The 19178-nt window shown below is 44.1% G+C and overlaps 1 protein-coding gene and 1 long non-coding RNA gene across 2 annotated transcripts in view; one reads left to right on the top strand and one right to left on the bottom strand.

Annotated features, from left to right (window-relative positions):
* Positions 1-3414, bottom strand: part of LOC130282467 (uncharacterized) — a 39049-nt gene extending 35635 nt beyond the window's left edge. The window contains exon 1 of the long non-coding RNA XR_008846404.1: positions 3287-3414. This is a non-coding gene — a long non-coding RNA (uncharacterized LOC130282467). The remainder of the gene's footprint in view (positions 1-3286) is intronic.
* CDH23 (cadherin related 23) overlaps positions 1-19178 on the top strand; it is a 1135250-nt gene that overhangs the window by 754926 nt on the left and 361146 nt on the right. The window contains exons 22-25 of the mRNA XM_056530710.1: positions 4161-4350; positions 13702-13847; positions 14394-14613; positions 16928-17080. Coding sequence (XP_056386685.1) covers positions 4161-4350; positions 13702-13847; positions 14394-14613; positions 16928-17080 — 709 coding nt within the window. The remainder of the gene's footprint in view (positions 1-4160; positions 4351-13701; positions 13848-14393; positions 14614-16927; positions 17081-19178) is intronic.

Below are 19178 nucleotides of genomic sequence, written 5' to 3'. Positions count from 1 at the left end.
AGACATAGACTTTGAGACAGAAGAGATGGATACCACCAGCCTAGACTTTCTTCACATGGGGTTCCTGGATAAGAGCTTACTGGCCAGGGTGAACATATTTGGACCAGAGCTGCCTGAGGCTTTCACGAACATTATCCGTTTGGTACCGGACTTGTCTGTACTTGACATGGATAGAAGAGTGAAGAAGGAACTGGTCAGCGGGAATCCGTATGTGGGAGGTCATGACTGGACTCACACTGGCTCACAGCTAACTAGCTCCTCTATGCAAGCCTACGGGAGGTAGCTATCACGCCCCCTCCCGTAGGCTTGCATTGAGGGGCGGAGCGTGATGTCACACGGGGGCGGAGGCGTGACGTCACACGCCGCCGGCCCAGTGGTCGCCTGTAATCAGTCCCGGGGCGAACACGCTCCGGGGACTGATTACAAACGGGTGCCGCGTGCATGATCCTGGGGGTCCCCAGCGGCGGGACTCCCGCGATCAGGCATCTTATCCCCTATCCTTTGCATAGGGGAAAACATGTGTAAGCACCGGAGAACCCGAAGGAGGTTGTCTCTTTCACTTGAATGGGACAAATCTGAAGTTCCTTGCATTGCTGATAATGAAAGTATAACAAATGAAGTGATCAGCGCTGGTAAAGATTGAATAAAAGTATGTTACTCCCACAAGTACCATAGCCTCCTTAAACAACTCATTGGCTAGGAGTGCTGGGAGTCGGACCCCAATTGATGCAATATTGATGACCTGTTCAAATTACAGGCAATCAGTATTGAAGACTCTTTACTGATGGGTTAACATGTAGAATTTTGGGCAGTATTTCTAGCAAAAACCAGGAATGGGTTCAAAACACATATATTAGGTCATGTCTGTGTCAGTTCCCCTCCAGGTTTAGGCTAAAAAAAAAAAAAAAAAAATTTTGAAAATGATTGTATGTGAACCCAGACTAAAGAAGAACTTTGGGGGACATTTATCAATGCTTGCTTATGTATTCCTTTTTTTTTTTTAGTTTTTTTTTGCTTTGGCAGTGGCTTTTTCTGCTTCATGTCTGAGCTGGAGTAAATTTAGTAGGTTTTTTTCATGTGATGCGACTTTTTGGCGACTTATACACTTGATAAATCTCTGACCACTGCAAGTCAAAAATCACTTTTTGCTTTGGTAAGCAAGTTTCTTTTTCTTTTTTTTTTTTTTTACTTAGGGCACTGCACAATCAAAAAGTCACAGAAAAAATAGAGTAGTCACACATGCGAATATTAAGCAAAAAAAACCTACTAAATGCTATTGACCTCTTAAGGACCATGGATGTGTATACACGTCCAATGGCCCTTAACCGGGTATGACGCGGGCTTCTAACTCGAGCTTGCGTCATACCGGCCGGCCCCCAGCTGATTCCTGTAGCTGGGGGGGCGGCGTTAATAGCTGACAGGCCGCGGCTGGCTATTAACCCTTTAGATGGCCGTTGGAAAAGTTGACAGGGGCGTCTAAAGGTGCCTGCATTCAGTCCCTGGTGGTCCAGTGGGGTGGATCGCCCCCCCCGCAGCGCAATCACGGGGGGGGGGGGGGGGTGACCCACTGCTCAGGTAGCCTGAGGGATTACCTCTCCTTCCATGTCAGCTCCGGCTCGCTGAATGATACAGCCTGGCAGGGCCAGGCTTTATCATTCGAGTGCAGAGCACACAGATGAATGGGATTGTATGTAATCCGATTGATCTGTATGAGGAATCAAATAATTCCTCCTAAAAGTCCCCTAAGGGGACTAAAAGTGTAATAAGAAAACGTTTAAAAAAAAGTTTAAAACACACACATTAACCCCTTCCTTATTAAAAGTTTAAATCACCCCCCTTTTCCCAAATTCCATATAAAAATTATATAAACATAATAAAAATAAACATATATGATATCGCCGCGTGTGTAAATGTCCAAACTATAAAAACATATCGTAAATTAAACCGCATGGTCAATTGCGTACGCGTGAAAAAATTCCAAAGTCCAAAATTACGTATTTTTGCTCACTTTTCATACCATAAAAAAGGAATAAAATGCGATCAAAAAGTCTGATCAAAACAAAAATTGTACCGTTTAAAACTTCAGATCACAGCGCAAAAAAATTGCCCTCATACCACCCTGTACACAGAAAAATAAAAAAGTTATAGGGGTCAGAAGAGGACAATTGTAAATGTATTAATTTTCCTGCATGTAGTTATGATTTTTTCCAAAAGTACGACAAAATCCAACCTATATAAGTAGGGTATGATTTTAATCGTATGGACCTACAGAATAAAGAAAAAGTGTAATTTTTACCGAAAAATGTACGGCATAGAAACAGAAGTCCCCAAAATTTGCAAAATGGTGTTTTTTCTTCCATTTTGTCGCACAATGACTATTTTTCCCATTTCACCGTAGATTTTTGGGTATAATGACTGACGTCATTACAAAGTAGAATTGGTGGCGCAAAAAATAAGCCCTCATATGGATTTTTAGGTGCAAAATTTAAAGGGTTATGATTTTTAAAAGGTAAGGAGGAAAAAACGAAAGTGCAAAAACAGAAAAACGCTTGGTCCTTAAGGGGTTAAAAATGTCCACCCCATTGTTGGTAGCAGAGATTATTTCTATTAGTTTCCATAATTTATATAACCCACAGCTGTGGATTTTGAGTGTTTATGTAGGAAATCTCCATATTTAAAAACATGATTTTACATTGTACCATTTAAGTAATTGCTTAGATTCAACATTATTATCTAGAATTCCATAGTAATACACTAGAAAGTCTGTTATATAGTCGTGTTCTGGAAACGACACATCGCTTCATACCCATTTAAAACACATGGCTTGCTTACACTCTAAAATAAATGAGCCATTTTAAGAGCTTGCAAACACACACATACCAGCCTGAACCATTTGGACTGGATTTATAATCCTAGAGACAAAAATTAATTAAAGTTTTTCTTTCAGTAGCTATAAAATAAACAAACCATTTTAGGTGCTAAGTATTTTATGGTTCCTAATAGCTAAACATAATAAAAAGCGAAAGCCTAGCTCTATACATAATACAATATGCACAAAATACTGTAAATTCTGATTAGAAGTTTTAGTTTGGTTGCACTTTCCATTGACTTGAGTCAGTTCTGTTTCTCAGTCTCTATCATTCCTCAATACATGTTTCTGTAGGATTATTGCTGTACTTGGCAAATATTTCTTATCTCCAAGAATGTTTCTGGATGGTTCAAATCAAATTCCTTATCTAAAAACCATCTAAATTATAACTTGAATAATTTGGTTGGATGTACCTACCGTATATTTGTTTTAAGGAAACAAACAATGGACCTCTGACTGAAGGGAACCTGTCACCGCAGGCAGCATGACTAACCGCGAGCAGCATGGAAGCTCCGATGATCATTATCAGCTATGTTGAACTTTTAAGCGCTTTTACATATTAGAAAAAAAAAACATAATGTAATGAATGTTCTAAGCTTGGTAGAAGTTTCTGCTGGGCAGCTATATCCTTATATGGTTAAATATAACTGATTGTGATCATCCTACCTGTCGCTAAATCACTCCGCGTAGTAAATTGATATTTATATAGCTGTTTAATTTATTATTTCAGACTTTTTAATTTTATTGTCAGATTTATACCAGAATTAAATGTGTTTCTGAAACATTAAAATCTTTGTTCTGTATGTAACAGCTGGAATTGGGATTTTATACAAAACATTGCTAAATACTGTGAACTGTATAAATGCAGGCATTTCTAAACCACGACACTGTAATTGGTAGTTTACAAAAGACTACAAATAAATAAATTACAAAGTAAAAAATGTAAATATTTTCAATTTTTTTTCTAAGGAGTCAATTCAGCAGTGTTCTAAAGCTCAGTTTACTGCATTTACAGCATTGGCTTTTACTATTTTCTGCACTCTGTTTAGATTTATTTGTTTATATTAGTTTTCTACAGTTTATTTGATTTATTTGTTTATATTAGTTGTGTACCATTTAAAATATTAAAATTAAAAGCAAGCTATATTTTCCATATGGCAGCATATTCCATCTATGCAGCAGCCTGATTTTGTTAATACATTATTTTATTCTTTTCCCAATGAGAACCTGACTCTTTAACGTATTTACAGTACTGCGTCTCTCAACTTGTTATTCCTTATTCTTTTAACAGGTGGTCGCTTTTGACCCAGACCTTGCTGAAAATGGCACACTGGTTTATAGCATCAACCCTGCAAACAAGTTTTATAACCTGAATAGTACCACAGGAAAAATCCGTACTACTGGGGTGGTCTTAGACAGGGAGAACCCGAATCCTGTAGAAGCAGAAATGATGAGGAGAATTGTTATCTCTGTAACAGATCGTGAGTATCAAGACTATGGTGAAGATAATGGGGGAGATTTATCAAAACCTGTCCAGAGGAAAAGTTGCCCAGTTGCCCATAGCAACCAATCAGCTCGCTTCTTTCATTTTTAACAAGGCCTCTGCAAAATGAAAGAAGTGATCTGATTGGTTGCTATGGGCAACTGGGCTACTTTTCCTTTGCACAGGTTTTGATAAATCTCCCCCAATATGACTATGTTAGCCTACTGTGATCTGTGGTTGCCACTTCAGCCTAAACACTAGTCACATGTATAGTGGTAATGCTTGGTACCCCAAGAATGTGGTTAACTTGTTGAGACTTAGAGATAAAGGAAAGTTGGTCAACCATAGTGATATTGACAGGATGAACAGCCATTTTGGATTCAACATTCCTAATCCTGTGTTGCTGTTCCTTGTCCTCTTGCATTGTCTTATGCCTCTCTCCCCATTGAAATGAACATTCAGATAACAGCTTTTTAGGATGGTCACATACAGGATATGTGGTTTCCTTAATCTATTTGGCACTGGTTAGACTGGGGTGTGGTATATAAGACATCCCTTAAAGGGGTACTCCGGTGGAAAACTTTTTTTTTTTATCAACTGGTGCCAGAAAGTTAAACAGATTTGTAAATTACTTCTATTAAAAATCTTAATCCTTCCAGTACTTATTAGCTACTGAATACTACAGAGGAAATTCTTTTATTTTTGGAACACAGAGCTCTCTGCTGACATCACAAGCACAGTGCTCTCTGCTGACATCTCTGTCCATTTTAAGAACTGTCCAGAGTAGGAGAAAATTCCCATAGCAAACATATGCGACTCTGGACAGTTCCTAAAATGGACAGAGATGTCAGGAGAGAGCACTGTGCGCGTGATGTCAGCAGAGAGCTCTGTGTTCCAAAAAGAAAATAATTTCCTCTGTGGTATTCAGCAGCTAATAAGTACTGGAAGGAATAAGATTTTTTTAATAGAAGTAATTTTCAAATCTGTTTAACTTTCTGGCACCAGTTGATTTAAAAAAAAAAAGTTTTCCACCGGAGTACCTCTTTAAGGGTTGTTAGGGTTATGACCACCACTGCGGTTGTATTGATTTTATATCCAATAAACCGGAATTGCAAGACTTTGCTGGATCATTTACATTTTCTTTTGCTACGTTGTGCACCTGGTCCAGGCGGATCCGTGCAAAGATTCCAGGGGAGGTGAGCTGGCTTTCACTTGTATATATTGCTAGGGTTATGACCAGGGATATCTTATATACCACACCCCAGTCTAACTAGTGCTAAATAGATTAAGGAAACCACATATCCTGTACGTAACCTGTTTTCCACCGGAGTACCCCTTTAAAGATCTCTGGGTCACTATCCTGATAATAGCCATGGGTAGTATTAGTAGTTCTGATACAGTAGTCCCATAGTCAGGAATTTAGACAAGGTTTGTAGCCAAGAATGCGGTCAGGATGAGACAGACCAGAGAATGAGACAAATATGTATGGAAGATTCTAGGCAAGGGTCAGAGTCTGTAAAACAACAGCTACCAAATGAATATCTGAGAGGCAAGAAAGAGGCTATATCAGGGAACAAGGCCAAGATAATGATTAGAGTCAATAAAGAGTCAAAAACAAAATTAAGAGAGCAAGGGCAGGGTAGGAACCACAAGCAAAAAGCAATGCACGATAGGACAATTCCTCTTTAAATACACCACAAGACCTCATGACATCTTTGAGATTGAGCATTATTGTCTGAGCAGGAGAGCCACAGCTTGAATCAGCGGGATTATAGCAAAAAAATAGGACCTAGAGCATGAAAAGAGGCAATGCCGGTAGATTAGAATCCAGACACAGCCATCGGCAGGGACCACAGCCGATCACCAGGGTGCAGCACAGTTGAATAACACCACTGCATGTGTGAGATTACCGTTACAGATGCAATTGATTCAGCAATTCCTTAAAACACCAATTCTTTATTCCAGACAATTAAAAGTTGCAGGACGAGCACACATCACACCACCGAGCCGGTGATACACTCCAAATGGACGCGTTTCGAGCGCATGCATGCTCTTGATCACCTTACCACCTGTGCACACCTAGCCTTATAAGTATGTGACCCAGAGGGAGGAGTCCATATTAATGAATTTAACAGAAAAATATGCAGCATTAAAGGGATACACCGGTGAAAACTTTTTTTTTTTTTTTAAATCAACTGGTGCAGAAAGTTAAACAGATTTGTAAATTACTTCTATTAAAAAATCTTAATCCTTCCTGTACTTATTAGCTGCTGAATACTACAGTGGAAATTATTTTCCGTTTGAAACACAGAGCTGTCTGCTGACATCATGAGCACAGTGCTCTCTGCTGACATCTCTGTCCATTTTGGGAACTGTCCAGAGTAAAAGGAAATCCCCATAGCAAACATATGCTGTTCTGGACAGTTCATAAAATGGACAGAGATGTCAGCAGAGGGCACTGTGCTCATGATGTCAGCAGAGAGCTCTGTGTTTCAAAAAGAAAATAATTTCCGCTGTAGTTGTTACGCCGAGCGCTCCGGGTCCCCGCTCCTCCCCGGAGCGCTCGCTACACTCTCGTTACTGCAGCGCTCCGGTCAGATCCACTGACCCGGGGCGCTGCGATACCGCCTCCAGCCGGGATGCGATTCGCGATGCGGGTGGCGCCCGCTCGCGATGCGCACCCCGGCTCCCGTACCTGACTCGCTCTCCGTCGGTCCTGTCCCGGCGCGCGCGGCCCCGCTCCCTAGGGCGCGCGCGCGCCGGGTCTTTGCGATTTAAAGGGCCACTGCGCCGCTGATTGGCGCAGTGGTTCTAATTAGTGTGTTCACCTGTGCACTCCTTATTTATACCTCACTTCCCCTGCACTCCCTCGCCGGATCTTGTTGCCATTGTGCCAGTGAAAGCGTTTCCTTGTGTGTTCCTAGCCTGTGTTCCAGACCTCCTGCCGTTGCCCCTGACTACGATCCTTGCTGCCTGCCCCGACCTTCTGCTACGTCCGACCTTGCTTCTGTCTACTCCCTTGTACCGCGCCTATCTTCAGCAGTCAGAGAGGTTGAGCCTTTGCTAGTGGATACGACCTGGTCACTACCGCCGCAGCAAGACCTTCCCGCTTTGCGGCGGGCTCTGGTGAAAACCAGTAGTGACTTAGAACCGATCCACTAGCACGGTCCACGCCAATCCCTCTCTGGCACAGAGGATCCACTACCTGCCAGCCGGCATCGTGACAGTAGATCCGGCCAATGATCCCGCTGAAGTTCCTCTGCCAGTTGTCGCCGACCTCACCACGGTGGTCGCCCAGCAGTCACAACAGATAGCGCAACAAGGCCAACAGCTGTCTCAACTGACCGTGATGCTACAGCAGCTACTACCACAGCTTCAGCAATCATCTCCTCCGCCAGCTCCTGCACCTCCTCCGCAGCGAGTGGCCGCTTCTGGTCTACGACTATCCTTGCCGGATAAATTTGATGGGGACTCTAAATTCTGCCGTGGCTTTCTTTCCCAATGTTCCCTGCACTTGGAGATGATGTCGGACCAGTTTCCTACTGAAAGGTCTAAGGTGGCTTTCGTAGTCAGCCTTCTGTCTGGAAAAGCTCTGTCATGGGCCACACCGCTCTGGGACCGCAATGACCCCGTCACTGCCTCTATACACTCCTTCTTCTCGGAAATTCGAAGTGTCTTTGAGGAACCTGCCCGAGCCTCTTCTGCTGAGACTGCCCTGTTGAACCTGGTCCAGGGTAATTCTTCCGTTGGCGAGTACGCCGTACAATTCCGTACTCTTGCTTCAGAACTATCCTGGAATAATGAGGCCCTCTGCGCGACCTTTAAAAAAGGCCTATCCAGCAACATTAAAGATGTTCTGGCCGCACGAGAAATCCCTGCTAACCTACATGAACTCATTCATCTAGCCACTCGCATTGACATGCGTTTTTCCGAAAGGCGTCAGGAGCTCCGCCAGGATATGGACTTTGTTCGCACGAGGCATTTTTTCTCCCCGGCTCCTCTCTCCTCTGGTCCCCTGCAATCCGTTCCTGTGCCTCCCGCCGTGGAGGCTATGCAGGTCGACCGGTCTCGCCTGACACCTCAAGAGAGGACACGACGCCGCATGGAGAATCTCTGCCTGTACTGTGCCAGTACCGAACACTTCCTGAAGGATTGTCCTATCCGTCCTCCCCGCCTGGAAAGACGTACGCTGACTCCGCACAAAGGTGAGACAGTCCTTGATGTCAACTCTGCTTCTCCACGTCTTACTGTGCCTGTGCGGATATCTGCCTCTGCCTTCTTCTTCTCTACTATGGCCTTCTTGGATTCCGGATCTGCAGGAAATTTTATTTTGGCCTCTCTCGTCAACAAGTTCAACATCCCGGTGACCAGTCTCGCCAGACCCCTCTACATCAATTGTGTAAACAATGAAAGATTGGACTGTACCATACGTTTCCGCACGGAGCCCCTTCTAATGTGCATCGGACCTCATCACGAGAAAATTGAATTTTTGGTCCTCCCCAATTGCACTTCCGAAATTCTCCTTGGACTACCCTGGCTTCAACTCCATTCCCCAACCCTGGATTGGTCCACTGGGGAGATCAAGAGTTGGGGGCCCTCTTGTTTCAAGGACTGCCTAAAACCGGTTCCCAGTACCCCTTGCCGTGACTCTGTGGTTCCCCCTGTAACCGGTCTCCCTAAGGCCTATATGGACTTTGCGGATGTTTTTTGCAAAAAACAAGCTGAGACTCTACCTCCTCACAGGCCTTATGATTGTCCTATTGACCTCCTCCCGGGCACTACTCCACCCCGGGGCAGAATTTATCCTCTGTCCGCCCCAGAGACTCTTGCTATGTCTGAGTACATCCAGGAAAATTTAAAAAAGGGCTTTATCCGTAAATCCTCCTCTCCTGCCGGAGCCGGATTTTTCTTTGTGTCCAAAAAAGATGGCTCTCTACGTCCTTGCATTGACTACCGCGGTCTTTATAAAATCACGATAAAGAACCGCTACCCCCTACCTCTCATCTCTGAACTCTTTGATCGCCTCCAAGGTGCCCACATCTTTACCAAACTGGACTTAAGAGGTGCTTATAATCTCATCCGCATCAGAGAGGGGGATGAATGGAAAACGGCATTTAACACTAGAGATGGACACTTTGAGTATCTGGTCATGCCCTTTGGCCTGTGCAACGCCCCTGCCGTCTTCCAAGACTTTGTTAATGAAATTTTTCGTGATCTCTTATACTCCTGTGTTGTTGTATATCTGGACGATATCCTGATTTTTTCTGCCAATCTAGAAGAACACCGCCAGCATGTCCGTATGGTTCTTCAGAGACTTCGTGACAATCAACTTTATGCCAAGATAGAGAAATGTCTGTTTGAATGCCAATCTCTTCCTTTCCTAGGATACTTGGTCTCTGGCCAGGGACTACAAATGGATCCAGACAAACTCTCTGCCGTCTTAGATTGGCCATGCCCCTCCGGACTCCGGGCTATCCAACGTTTTTTGGGGTTCGCCAATTATTACAGGCAATTTATTCCACATTTTTCTACCGTTGTGGCTCCTATCGTGGCTTTAACCAAAAAAAATGCCAATCCCAAGTCATGGCCTCCTCAAGCGGAAGACGCCTTTAAACGGCTCAAGTCTGCCTTTTCTTCGGCTCCCGTGCTCTCCAGACCTGACCCATCTAAACCCTTCCTATTGGAGGTTGATGCCTCCTCAGTAGGAGCTGGAGCGGTCCTTCTACAAAAAAATTCTTCCGGGCATGCTGTTACTTGTGGGTTTTTTTCTAGGACCTTCTCTCCGGCGGAGAGGAACTACTCCATCGGGGATCGAGAGCTTCTAGCCATTAAATTAGCACTTGAGGAATGGAGGCATCTGCTGGAGGGATCAAGATTTCCAGTTATTATTTACACCGATCACAAGAACCTCTCCTATCTCCAGTCTGCCCAACGGCTGAATCCTCGCCAGGCCAGGTGGTCTCTGTTCTTTGCCCGATTTAATTTTGAAATTCACTTTCGGCCTGCCGATAAGAACATTAGGGCCGATGCTCTCTCTCGTTCCTCGGATGCCTCGGAAGTTGAACTCTCTCCGCAACACATCATTCCTCCTGACTGCCTGATTTCCACTTCTCCAGCCTCCATCAGGCAAACTCCTCCAGGAAAGACCTTCGTCTCTCCACGCCAACGCCTCGGAGTCCTCAAGTGGGGTCACTCCTCCCATCTCGCAGGTCATGCAGGCATCAAGAAATCTGTGCAACTCATCTCTCGCTTCTATTGGTGGCCGACTCTGGAGACGGATGTCGTGGACTTTGTGCGAGCCTGCACTGTCTGTGCCCGGGATAAGACTCCTCGCCAGAAGCCCGCTGGTTTTCTTCATCCTCTGCCTGTCCCCGAACAGCCTTCGTCTCTGATTGGTATGGATTTTATTACAGACTTACCCCCATCCCGTGGCAACACTGTTGTTTGGGTGGTCGTTGATCGATTCTCCAAAATGGCACATTTCATCCCTCTTCCTGGTCTTCCTTCAGCGCCTCAGTTGGCTAAACAATTTTTTGTACACATTTTTCGTCTTCACGGGTTGCCCACGCAGATCGTCTCGGATAGAGGCGTCCAATTCGTGTCAAAATTCTGGAGGGCTCTCTGTAAACAACTCAAGATTAAATTAAACTTTTCTTCTGCATATCATCCTCAATCCAATGGACAAGTAGAAAGAATTAACCAGGTCTTGGGTGATTATTTACGACATTTTGTTTCCTCCCGCCAGGATGATTGGGCTGATCTTCTACCATGGGCCGAATTCTCGTATAACTTCAGAGTCTCTGAATCTTCCTCCAAATCCCCATTTTTCGTGGTGTACGGCCGTCACCCTCTTCCTCCCCTCCCTACCCCCTTGCCCTCTGGTCTGCCCGCTGTGGATGAAATTTCTCGTGATCTTTCCACCATATGGAGAGAGACCCAAAATTCTCTCTTACAGGCTTCATCACGCATGAAGAAGTTTGCTGATAAGAAAAGAAGAGCTCCTCCCATTTTTTCTCCTGGAGACAAGGTATGGCTCTCCGCTAAATATGTCCGCTTCCGTGTCCCTAGCTACAAGTTGGGACCACGCTATCTTGGTCCTTTCAAAATTTTGTGCCAGATTAATCCTGTCTCTTACAAACTTCTTCTTCCTCCTTCTCTTCGTATTCCTAATGCCTTTCACGTTTCTCTTCTTAAACCACTTATCATCAACCGTTTCTCTCCCAAACTTGTTTCCCCCACTCCTGTTTCTGGCTCCTCGGACATCTTCTCCGTCAAAGAGATTCTGGCATCCAAGAAGGTCAGAGGGAAAACCTTTTTTTTAGTTGATTGGGAGGGTTGTGGTCCAGAAGAGAGATCCTGGGAACCTGAGGACAATATTCTAGACAAAAGTCTGCTCCTCAGGTTCTCAGGCTCTAAGAAGAGGGGGAGACCCAAGGGGGGGGTACTGTTACGCCGAGCGCTCCGGGTCCCCGCTCCTCCCCGGAGCGCTCGCTACACTCTCGTTACTGACCCGGGGCGCTGCGATACCGCCTCCAGCCGGGATGCGATTCGCGATGCGGGTGGCGCCCGCTCGCGATGCGCACCCCGGCTCCCGTACCTGACTCGCTCTCCGTCGGTCCTGTCCCGGCGCGCGCGGCCCCGCTCCCTAGGGCGCGCGCGCGCCGGGTCTTTGCGATTTAAAGGGCCACTGCGCCGCTGATTGGCGCAGTGGTTCTAATTAGTGTGTTCACCTGTGCACTCCTTATTTATACCTCACTTCCCCTGCACTCCCTCGCCGGATCTTGTTGCCATTGTGCCAGTGAAAGCCAATCCTTGCTGCCTGCCCCGACCTTCTGCTACGTCCGACCTTGCTTCTGTCTACTCCCTTGTACCGCGCCTATCTTCAGCAGTCAGAGAGGTTGAGCCGTTGCTAGTGGATACGACCTGGTCACTACCGCCGCAGCAAGACCATCCCGCTTTGCGGCGGGCTCTGGTGAAAACCAGTAGTGACTTAGAACCGATCCACTAGCACGGTCCACGCCAATCCCTCTCTGGCACAGAGGATCCACTACCTGCCAGCCGGCATCGTGACAGTAGTATTCAGCAGCTAATAAGTACAGGAAGGATTAGGAATTTTTTTTTAATAGAAGTCATTTACAAATCTGTTTAACTTTCTGGCACAAGTTGATTTAAAAAAAAAAAAAAAGTTTTTCACCGGAGTACCCCTTTAAACTACAAAACAAGTTTAAAGTGCTTACTGCAAGATTCAAAAATTCAAATAAGCTTGGTGTGCAAATCCGCATATCATTTTGACATTCTTCATATGCATACTAGCTTAATAATAATTTCACATTAACATGCAAGTGTGCACACCAATGTATACATATATATATATATATATATATATATATATATATATATATATATACCAAGAAATAACATGCATATACATATAATAACATAAATATACATACAACATTGTCAGTGTCTGGAATGAACATGTTATTTCTTAATATATATATATATATATATATATATATATATATACATTGGTGTGCACACCTGCATGTTAATGTGAAAATATTATTAAGCTAGTATGCATATGAAGAATGTCGAAATAATATGCGGATTTGCACACCAAGATTTCAAGTTTATTAGAATTTTTAAATCTTGCAGCAAGCACTTTGAACCTGTTTTGTAGTTTAATGCTACATATTTTCCTCCCTCGGGGTCCCATACTTATAAGGCTAGGTGTACACAGGTGGTATGGTGATCAAGAGCGTGCATGCACCCGAAACGCGTTTATTTGGAGTGTATCTCCGGCTAGGTGGTGTGATGTGTGCTCGTCCTGCAACTTTTAATTGTCTGGAATAAAGAATTGGTGTTTTAAGGAATTGCTGGATCAACTGTTCTTTTCTACTGTTACGTACCAAGCTGGGCCAGGCTTATGATCCGTGCAAGACCAAAGGGAGGTGAGCTGAAGATTTGTATGCCTTCATTGTGCCTTTACAGATGACCTCAGGGTTTCTATTCATGGTTTCATGATTGATATCACTTTCCAGCCTTACAGTGTTTTAGATTGACGGTGGCTGTCACAGTCATATTGATGTTTCATAGCATGTAATCTATTGATCTTTTTTTGACAATCCTTATACGTGCAGTTTAGTTGCATTAGCATTTTTATTATATTGTTACCCACTGAAGCACCTCATAAACCTAGTTTAGTTGCAGTTTCCTAAATAAAAATCAATTATAACAACATAGTAACATAACATCTTCTTAAACCACAATGAACGCCCTTCAGTATCCCAGAATTTAGTTTCTTCTCACTTTTGCAGATTATTAATGCGATCTCATCTTTACTTGGCAGGTGGAAGACCTCCTCTCCGTGCCACAAGCAGTGCTACAGTTTTTGTGAATTTGCTGGATCTTAATGATAATGACCCCACATTTCAGAATCTGCCATTCATTGCAGAGATCCTGGAGGGCACGCCTGTCGGAGCATCTGTATTCCGGGTAATCATGTCTGTATTTTCCAAACAACTAAATGAATTTAGATTTCAATGAAAAATGAATGCGAGTCTGAAGGATCAAAAGACAGACCTGTTGTAGCTGGAGTGAATTGAAAGACCATCTGTATCAACATGCTGCTTTGTATATCTTCGAATAATACAGCTAGACTGTCGTCATGAATATATACAGTATATCACTATATTATGTTATGTTATTAGTCCAATTCTCTTAAATACATAAATGGGTCACCTTGTGTCTACGCTGACAGGTTCCTGACCCATCGTGTGGCCTCAGATTTACTGCTAAATAGTAGGGAAAGTCACAGTAAACGTGCTGCTAATAAATATGTAAGCTTCTTGCATAACCCTTTCACTGCCACATATACATTTTGTACATTATGTGCTGTCAAATGCCCTGACAGTGAGAGGATAAATATCCCCAAGAAATAATTGGCTAATTTTTTACAGATGTAAGTGTAAACAACCCTATTTAAGATTTTTTCCCTAATAGGCGCCTATTTTATTTTTCTTATAAATAACTACACTACAGGTGGTGGCTCTTGACCTCGATGAAGGGCTGAATGGTCAAGTAACTTACCGAATGCAGGTTGGAATGCCACGAATGGACTTCATTATCAACAGTACAAGTGGACTAGTCACATCTACAACTGTTCTAGACAGAGAGAGGATTGCGGAATACTACCTCCGCGTAGTGGCTAGTGATGCCGGATCTCCATCTAAAAGCTCCACCAGTACTCTTACAGTTCGTGGTAATGTTTCCTATACAATGTTTTTTTTTTTTTCATCAATAGACAAAGTTGCCAGTATATTTTTGGGGATTTAGTTTTTTACTGCATTCTTAAATTATAACTTTTATTCTTTTAAGGCCATGCAGGGATACAAGTGAATTTATAGGTATTACATTAAAAAAAATCCCAGAGAAAAATGGGACAAAACTCACTCAAAAAATTTACTGAAAAAAGGCCACACTCACTGATTACTGGTACAAGGGCAGGTTAGGCACCTATTTTCACTAATCCCTTATCTGCATCATAGTGGGAAAAGGTGTCTAACCTGCCCTTGCACCAATAACCAGTATGTGTGAATTTATAGGTATCTCTTAAAAATTTGAATGCATAAGGTGTGTTTTCATTTTTCTGCAAAGAAAGGGAGAATGTTGATTTGTACCCATCACATGTAATCATTCATTATACCAAGAATGTGTCCTTTATGTTATTTATGGCTAGTGCATCTTCTTCAAATGTAGCATAATCTGGTACAGCTGGAAGTTATTTTAGTACAATGGAATTTTTTTTCCTGTTCTAAAGAATTTCTGCATGCATACTGTACATGCTACTTTTCCCTTTTTGTGTATGGTATATTCCATAACTTCATGAAACATTAGATCTCATGCACTTGGCACAACACTTGTACAGTAATGCTCAGGTGGCTGCACATGTCATGAGTATGAAGCTAAAGCTTCTTGGGTAGAAAACCTCCATGCATCAAATGAAGTATACCCGAAACTCTGTATTTGACCAAAAAAGAGCACTAATGGAGTCTCTTGAATGACTATATAAAAATGTAAATTTTATTGGTATACATTAAAAATAAACAACAATAAAAAGGAGGAATAACATCAATATAACAGCGAAATCACGGGACCCACTGCATAAGAGATTAATCATATTATATGGGTAAAAGTTGCACAATCATGGTGAACAATACTTATAAAGCAGCATACTGCACAATCAATAAGGTATATCAGTATAAATACTAACAGGTAAAGTGCCATGTGCATAAAGTGCCACAAGGAGATAGGGTACAAAAGTGCATAACCCAAGACATACAATACCCACTTAGCTAGACGAAGGTTAGCTTTCCAAAACGCACATTGGAGTGGTGCCATCCGGGTCCCTGCATTGTGTGTTACTTTTATGGCTAAGTGGGTATTGTATGTTTTGGGTTATGCACTGTTGTACCCTATCTCCTTGTGGCACTTTATTCACATTTACGCTATGGCAGGAGGCCCATGAGGACCCCACTGCTGACACAGAGACATAGAAAAGCAAGACTACATTTTGCCAAAATGAACTTGAGTAAGCCAAAATCCTTCTGGGAAATGTCTTGTGGACAGATGAGACCAAGATAGAGCTTTTTGGTAAAGCACATCGTTCTACTGTTTACAAAAAATGGAATGAGGCCTACAAAGAAAAGGAAAAGTACCTACAGTGAAATATGGTGGAAGTTCAATGATGTTTTGGGGTTGTCTTGCTACCTCTGGCACTGGGTACCTTGAATGTGTGCAAGGCATCATGAAATCTGAGGATTACCAACGGATTTTGGGTCGCACTGTACAGCACAGTGTCAGAAAGATGGGTTTGTGTCCGAGATCTTGGGTCTTAAAGCAGGACAATGACCCCAAACATATGTCAAAAAGCACCCAGAAATGGATGGCAACAAAGCGCTGGAGTGTTCTGAAGTAGCCAGCGATTAGTTTAGATCTAAATCCCATTGAACACCTGTGGAGAATTAAAATTGCTGTTGGGAAAATAAGAGAGACCTGGAGCCGTTTGCAAAGGAAGAGTGGTCCAACATTCCGGCTGAGAGGTGTAAGAAGCTTATTGATGGTTATAGGAAGCGACTGATTTCAGTTATTTTTTACAAAGGGTGTGCAACCAAATATTAAGTTAAGGGTGCCAATAATTTTGTCCAGACCATTTTTGGAGTTTGGTGTGACATTATGTCCAATTTGCTTTTTTCCTCCCTTTTTTGGTTTAGTTCCAATAGAAAGGGAATAAGCATGCGTATAGAAAAACAAGTGTTACTGCAATCCTTTTCTGTGAGAAATACTTCATTTTCTTGAAGCATTTCAGGGGTGCCAACATTTACAGCCATGACTGTATAGTCTGTATGGCTCTGTTCTAAGGAAGCACATGGCTTCTATGGACTGCCATCCGCCATAGACATTTTGTGCACACAGCTCAGCCTTGTGTGTGTGCTCTTAGTGTTATGTGTTCATTACGCTGTGGCTAGATTTTTTTTTTATATACTATTATTAAATCTATTCTTTTCTGTTTTTAGTGCTGGACATCAATGATGAAAGCCCTACTTTTTACCCATCTCTGTATAACCTTTCACTGGCAGAGAATGTACCTCGAGATTTCATTGTGGCACGTCTCAATTGCTCAGATGCTGATACAGGATTAAATGCTGAGCTAAGTTATTTTATCACGGGTATGTATATAATACAGTTTCATCAAGAATTGTGAATTTTATGGAGTGTAACGCCAGGCAAAAGATGAACACTATAGTTTGTTTTTGAGTACCTGAGTACTGTGATTCTTCTTGTGGGTGATAGATACAATGATAATTAGTTAATGTGATAAGACAATTTTACAGCAGTTCACATTATGGCTATAGCCTTCTTACTATCTATTAGAGCAATGGCCCTTATGTTATTGCAGAACTACAACTCCCAGCATTCCCAGACAGCAAATGGCACGAGGACCACAGTTTGGAGACCACTGTTTTAGGCTAGGTTAACACTACGGAATTTCCGGGCAGAAAATTTCCACCCGGAGATTCCGAGTGCAGCCAGCGCTGACTGAATTTGTCGGCACTGGGAGCGCGGACACTGCAGTCTCCAATAGACTGCAATGTGTTCCGTGAGTATTTCCGCCTGAAGAATGAGCAACGCCATTCTTCAGGGGGAAATTTTCAAGCAGATTTTCCGTTCACAAATTCCGCTTCACAAATTCCGAAGTGTGAATTTGTGAACGGAAATCCATTCACTACACTATACATTTTAGTAAGCAGAATTTCTGCCTGCAATTTCAAAGCGGAATTGCAGGCGGAAATTCTGTAGTGTGAACCTAGCCTTAGAGGGACACTTCACATGCTAGCCCTTTAAGAAATATAGGGTCTTTGTTTGACAAGTCAAGGTTAAAAAACTGTGTTGTCATGCTGACGTTTTGCTCTCTTTTGAGTAAGTGTCACGATGCCGGCTGGCAGGTAGTGGATCCTCTGTGCCAGAGAGGGATGGCGAGGACCGCGCTAGTGGACCGGTTCTAAGCCACTACAGGTTTTCACCAGAGCCCGCCGCAAAGCGGGATGGTCTTGCTGCGGCGGTAGTGACCAGGTCGTATCCACTAGCAACGGCTCACCTCTCTGGCTGCTGAAGATAGGCGAGGTACAAGGGAGTAGGCAGAAGCAAAGTCGGACGTAGCAGAAGGTCGGGGGCAGGCGGCAAGATTCGTAGTCAGGGGAGATAGCAGAAGTTCTGGTACACAGGCTTTAAACACACAAAACGCTTTCACTAGGCACAAGGGCAACAAGATCCGGCAAGGGAGTGCAAGGGAGGAGACTAGATATAGCCAGGGAACAGGTGGGAGCCAATTAAGCTAATTGGGCCAGGCACCAATCATTGGTGCACTGGCCCTTTAAATCTCAGGGAGCTGGCGCGCGCGCCCTAGAGAGCGGAGCCGCGCGCGCCAGCACATGACAGCAGGAGACGGGAACGGGTAAGTGACCTGGGATGCGATTCGCGAGCGGGCGCGTCCCGCTGTGCGAATCGCATCCCCAACGGCCATGACAGGGCAGCGCTCCCGGTCAGCGGGACCGACCGGGGCGCTGCGGAGAGAGAGACGCCGTACGCGCTCCGGGGAGGAGCGGGGACCCGGAGCGCTAGGCGTAACAGTACCCCCCCCCTTAGGTCTCCCCTTCTCTTTGTCTGGTAACTGCCTCCCCTGGGATGAGGACACCGGGAAAGGATGGAGGGATTCCTCAACAGCAGGCGGAACAGCAGGAGTAGGGATGGGGAGGGAGGGCAGAGGGCGAGACTTGGCACGGGGCAGTGTGACACCAGGACGAGGGCCATGAGGGGACACAGAGGTTTGCCTGATGGGACTGGGAGGGGGGGAGAGGTATTTCTTGTGGCAGGCAGAGTCCTTAATGACCTTAGGGGGACCGGATACAGGAGGAACCACAGGGTCACGGCAGGGAGTACTGGGGACCGGTTGAAGGCAGTCCTTGGAACAAGAGGGACCCCAACTCTTGATCTCCCCAGTGGACCAATCCAGGGTTGGGGAATGGTGTTGAAGCCAGGGTAGTCCAAGGAGAACTTCAGAAGTGCAATTAGGAAGGACAAAAAATACAATTTCCTCGTGATGAGGTCCGATGCACATTAGGAGGGGCTCCGTGCGATAACGCACGGTGCAGTCCAATCTGGCTCCGTTGACCGCGGAAATGTGGAGTGGCTTGACAAGACGGGTCACCGGAATGCGGAATTTATTCACTAAGGACTCCCGAATAAAATTCCCAGAAGCTCCAGAGT

This window comes from Hyla sarda, chromosome 7, assembly GCF_029499605.1.
Source record: "Hyla sarda isolate aHylSar1 chromosome 7, aHylSar1.hap1, whole genome shotgun sequence".
Lineage (NCBI taxonomy): Eukaryota > Metazoa > Chordata > Amphibia > Anura > Hylidae > Hyla > Hyla sarda.
This window is presented reverse-complemented; position numbering and strand designations above follow the sequence as displayed.